The sequence below is a fragment of the Etheostoma spectabile genome, chromosome 13 (genome assembly GCF_008692095.1).
Source record: "Etheostoma spectabile isolate EspeVRDwgs_2016 chromosome 13, UIUC_Espe_1.0, whole genome shotgun sequence".
Classification (NCBI taxonomy): domain Eukaryota; kingdom Metazoa; phylum Chordata; class Actinopteri; order Perciformes; family Percidae; genus Etheostoma; species Etheostoma spectabile.
In genome coordinates, this window is record NC_045745.1 from 11,397,316 (window position 1) to 11,402,844 (window position 5,529).

Genomic DNA, 5,529 nt, shown 5'->3' on the forward strand with positions numbered 1-5,529 from the left:
CCCCCGACCCTGTTTATCAGTGAATTTAGTTTGCTCAGTTTTTAAATCAAGGGACCACCAGGAGCTTCCCAGTAGGACTCCCTCATGTGTCTGGGTGTTGGAACATCTAGCCAGAATTTTCAAGTTATAAAAAGTCATCACTTCTCATAAACCATTTCAACACCTTAAGATCTCTGCTAGCTCCTTAAGATTGTCAGTTGTCTTGTTTAGTTCACAACTCAAACATATTTAGTTAACTGTCACAGAGGAGTGAAGAAACTAGAAAACAGTAGAATTTTACAAGCTGGAATCAGATCATTTTTACTTATTGCATAACTGAGCAAACTTCCACTGACAAACGGTAAGATGCAGTTGAAAGCTCAGGAAAAAAGTAGACAATGAACCTTGAGTTGAGATCGTTTTGTGACACATTCAACATCAGTTGCTTACCAGCTGAGGTGGTTGAACTCTGAGGAAGAATGAAACAGAAAGACAGGATGTACAATTTCAAATGTAACCTTGTTTGCACATCTTTAAATGAAATCCATAAAAACAAAACACTGTGTGGGTTTACTGGGAGGAAAAAGTGACAAACTTTATTCAAAAGGAAAAGCAAATATTTAAGGCTTTCCTTTTTGCCCTTCATTATCTCTCCCTCTTGCAGTGAAGGAAATAGACCTGGCGCTGTGGAGGAGTGCAGAGGCCATCGCTAATGATAAGAGGGAGTTCATGAATGACGGAGAATGGGAACTGTTGTCCATTCCTTCCAGCTACTGGCAGATCCACCAAGACAACACGGACTATGCCCACATCCAGTTCAATGTCTGAGCTTCATTGTCTCGATCGTGTACATTTGTCACATTGACAGAGGGAGTTATTTAAATTAGTTAAAGTAAAAGAGTACGAATGGTAAAATTGTGACAGAAACCATACTGTTAGTTATTTGAATATAATCCTTATATTCATGTCTAATGGTGTAGTATTGTGGAACAGGTGTGTAACAAGTGAGCAAGTAGCTGCACTGGGATGGCGGTGATTGCTTATCGATGGTGAGCTCTAAACTGTAGTCCCTCTGTGGGCTAGCCTCCCTCCACACTGTGCGGTGGAATTGTAAAGTGCAAAGCAATTGGCCGCGACCTTCATGGATCGAGCTAGTGAGCTAATGCCAAATGATGAGAGCGAGACCGTTTCTGGCAAGTAAAAAGACAGATAGAGAGGGAGGCTGATAGACAGGGGAGGGTGAGCAACCATAATGAGACTGTCTCAGTGGCTGCCTGATCAATGGACCTCTTGTTAGTGGTGAAGAAAATGGCCCCATAGCCCATCGCAGGTGGAGCAGCGAAGGCTGCTATTTATTCAGCTCAAAGAGCGAAAAGGCTTTCTGATAACGGAGCATTTCATGGCTCACTGGGATATTGTTACGCTGTGACAGTTTTGTAGCTCAAAAGGTATTCATGCCATATGAAAAGGGTTTCTCATGGAAAATGCTTTAGTCCATTTTCAGTTCTGATAAAATGTTAATTTGAACTGAACTTGAAAAAGATCTGTAAAAGTAAAAGTTATTTCCATCCCTGGACCAAAAAAAAGCAAAAACTATGTGCACGGCTGGACACCAATGATATTATTTTGGAGTTTGTCCATTAGATCTTAGCTCTCTGTCCTCATCTATTATTCAGGTGTTGATCCGCCGGCGCCCCCTGCTGTACGTGGTGGGTCTCCTCATCCCCAGCATCTTCCTCATGCTAGTGGATGTGATTAGCTTCTACCTGCCTCTGAACAGCGGTACACGCATTGCCTTTAAGGTCAGCATACTGCTGGGCTACACCGTCTTCAGAGTCAACCTGATGGATGACCTGCCCGCCACAGCAGTCAGAACGCCACTCATAGGTGGGATGGTTTATGTTTATTGTTTAGATCATTTCAGTATATATACATTTAACCATTCTATCAATTTTTCTTTGTTTATAGACCCAATTGTTTTGTCCTCCTTCCGTTTGGTTGTCATATGTTTTTTCCATCATCTTGATTTTGTCTGTTTGGTATACTTTAAATTAAAATAAATGGACAATACATTTCTTTCCGGTTGTTATTTATTTTGTTGTTGTTGCATATCATCAGTAAAGCCTTAACTACTCTATAATACTAATACATTTTTCTTTATATAGCGCTTTACAACTTACTCAACAACACTTTACAGTAAAACCAGCACATTTAGCACATTAAAACCAGATAAGCAATAAAACCAACACATAAGACAAGCATTTTATAAGCAATTGATAATTAATAAGCAAAACAATAAAACCAGTAACTATCAGGTGAGGAATGTAAGACTATTGTATGTGGAAAAGTTCATCTGAAGGTGTCTTTTGATTAGTGTTTTGAATGTGTCCAGGTCAGTACAGTCACTGATGTGTATGGGTAGGGAGTTCAAGAGAGAGAGGGCTGCAATGGTGAAAGCTCTGTCACCCCAGGTACGGTGCTTGGTCCTGAGTGGTGGGGGGAGAAGGTTTGCGTCAGAATAACGAAGAGTAGAGTTCCTTAGAATGACGGAGCACAAAGTACAGAGCATTCTCATTTTTACCAGTCCGGCCTGGTTTATGATGTCTAATAGAATAAAATGGATGAAAGAGAAAAAAAGAACTGGGTCATATTCTTAGTTCCAGTCCTAGACCATTTAAATAAAAAAAACTATTTGATGACACTTGTAATGTCTTACTCTTTGTATTGACCATAACGTATTGTGGAAATAGCCAGTATTGGGAGCTTTTCTGTTTTCTCTCCCATCTCCATCCAGGTGTGTTCTTCGCGGTGTGCATGGCCATGCTGATGCTCAGCCTGATCAAGTCTATTCTGGTAGTGAAGCTGCTCCACCACAGTGAGAAGGAGGTCAGGCAAATGTCAGTGTCTGCCTGTCTGCTGGACAAGTACGGCTCAGCTTGTCACGGCTTCCCAGAGAGCGCTTTAACCTCCATCAGGACCCTCAATCACATCAACCTGTCCGGAGGTAAGCTACAAGCTCGAAGACTGCGAATTTCCAAAAGTCCTGCTGACAGGTGTGTTTTTGGTTAATGGTTCACCAAATCTAAAGGTCTGTTTGCAAAAAAACAGGTGTTCATGGGAGTCAAGGGCAAAAGAACACTTGGATCAAAGGATGTCAAGGCACCTTATCGGCGAGAAAGCTTAAACTCTAAAAATCAAAAACAGTTTGGATGCTAGAGATGTTCGGGTATTGTTGTTGGCCACACAAATGCATTTTGACTGCTGCATGGAAACAGGCTGTCCACATGAACCATTTGTGCATATAATGTCATAAAATGGTTTATGTATGACACGCCATGACGCCAATTTGTACGCCATTATTGGCTTGTTATCAAGACGTATCGCTTTTTAGCGTGTATATCAACGCTGTTTGGCCTCCATTGAGTTACATTACCATGTGATGGCGTGTGAATTTAAGCCGTAGCGAGTAGTATGAAATTGCAAAAATCAGCATAGGGAGGTTAGTTGGGGTGGTGGATGGGTAAAACACAGTAGACCGGGGATTGTGTCCGGTTTCCTAAACTCGCTTTCTAGTTTTACTAAAGCCAGCCCCGTTCATCTTTTCCTAAACTTAAAGGTCCAATCGCATTAAAATGATCACTTTATGAGGTTTTTAAACATTAATATGCGTTCCCCCAGCCTGCCTGTGGTCCCCCAGTGGTTAGAAATGGCGATAGGTGTAAACCGAGCCCTAGGGATCCTGCTCTGCATTTGAGAAAATGAAAGCTCAGATGGGCCGATGTGGTATCCTCCTCTTTCTCTGCTTTGCAACTTAAACGGACCAGTGTTTTAACCCAAACCAGAATCTTTTCTAATGTTAGTCATTTTGTCGGCTAAAATTTATGCCCGCTGATAACTGTCATGTGACCAGCCGTTAATTTTGTAGGATACCATACGAATTGTGCATACGTTTTGATAGGATATCATACAAACCTGTTCACAGGAGTGCGCTGACTTGTGTTTTACTGACTAGTTATATTTGTTAACCTTGAATATCAAGATTTATTAATTATCAGTTCCATACATTCACCCTGGGAGCTGCTTAATGCAACCAGTCTTGAACTGTTTGCTTACTTGACAACTCTGAAAACTGTTTGGTTACAACAGATCTGTGCTTCATATTATGAAATCATCAGACTAAGATGATCTTAAACTATATACAGTAGGCACACTTCAGCTTGAGGGAAGTTTTTTTTGTTAACAAAAGCATTAATAAGGCTCTTAAGACAGGGTCAAAGGAACGGCTGGTTGTATAAGTATTTCTTTTAATCTCCCATCAGAAAGCTTTCTATTAATAATGATAAAAGATGAGGAAGAGCTGTTCTATGACCAGCTGAGATCAACAACAGTCTGTATCAAAGTGTTTGGAAACTGAGCTTTTTTGAAAGTATAGCAATACTGATGTCATGAATAATAATACAATCGTCCTTTCCATAATGATTGGTTTTAATTGTCCACATTTAATTTATAGAAACTGAATGAATCAATACTAATCGTTTGCATTTTAAAATTAAATTTTTGATCTTCTTATAGATTATGAGCTTGAGCCCTCAGTGGAGGAGGACCTGCTGTCCCTGAATGAGATCCAGGATGCTCCATCTGGGCTGGAGTGGCTTCTCCAGGAGCTGGTTTCCCTCCGCCTGGCTTTGTCCCAGGAGGACAATGAGTCTTCGGCTCAGGCTGAATGGCTTGCCCTCTGCTCCAAGCTTGACCGTTTCCTGTTTCGCTTTTATCTGTTGGTTCTGGCCTCGTATGCCGGTACGCTGCTGATGCTCTGGGCCAGTTGGAGCTTTGCCTGACCGCACAATCAGAGACTTAGTGACGTTTGTAATGGGATGTTTACCATATCTGTGATTCTGGATTCGGTGATTTATTCTGTTGGATAAGCCTAAATATATTACAATGCAAAAGGAATAATGCAGAAGTATTATTGTACATAGAACAATATGTATTTAAAATATACTTATCCCCCCCCCCCCCCGCCAATAGATATTAATAGAATAGGATACACTTTATGTTTTGTGCCAGTGTTAACCAATGCTTTTAAAATACGTCATTAATAATTGACTTCTTAATTATTTTAGTTATTGCCATTTGTTTTTATTAGTCATAACAAGTTTGCACTCATCAAAGTAATTGCTAAGATCTGGGAACACGGTGACATTGTTAGAACATCAGACGGTGCAAGAAACACACAGCTTGTAAACAAGATGAGTTCATCCAGATTAAATTATTATTATTAAATAAGTTCAGGCAGAGCACTTAAGTCGCACGCTTGTTTGTTAGTATCATTTTGTCATGTTCATCAAAGTGGCCTTTATAAAGTGGGTCTACTCTTCTGATTCACCACTTCAATGCCCACACTGATTGCTGGGCAACTTCCTTCTCAAGTCATTGAAGCTTTCATATTATCTTGATCTATATTTCTGTATCTGACGCAGTTCACTAAGTGTTTGGGGATTAGCTCTCAGCAGAATCCCTATCGCTGCTCATATTCATTGAGAGCTTTCA

At 40.5% G+C, this 5,529-nt stretch overlaps 1 protein-coding gene and 1 long non-coding RNA gene across 2 annotated transcripts in view; one reads left to right on the top strand and one right to left on the bottom strand.

Moving 5' to 3' along the window:
• Positions 1-5,436, top strand: part of htr3b (5-hydroxytryptamine (serotonin) receptor 3B) — a 10,269-nt gene extending 4,833 nt beyond the window's left edge. The window contains exons 6-9 of the mRNA XM_032533192.1: positions 644-801; positions 1,656-1,866; positions 2,774-2,983; positions 4,552-5,436. Of these exons, the coding sequence (XP_032389083.1) occupies positions 644-801; positions 1,656-1,866; positions 2,774-2,983; positions 4,552-4,817 (845 nt within the window). The 3' untranslated portion in view covers positions 4,818-5,436. The remainder of the gene's footprint in view (positions 1-643; positions 802-1,655; positions 1,867-2,773; positions 2,984-4,551) is intronic.
• Positions 4,279-5,529, bottom strand: part of LOC116700211 (uncharacterized) — a 10,355-nt gene continuing 9,104 nt past the window's right edge. The window contains exon 3 of the long non-coding RNA XR_004334597.1: positions 4,279-4,906. This is a non-coding gene — a long non-coding RNA (uncharacterized LOC116700211). The remainder of the gene's footprint in view (positions 4,907-5,529) is intronic.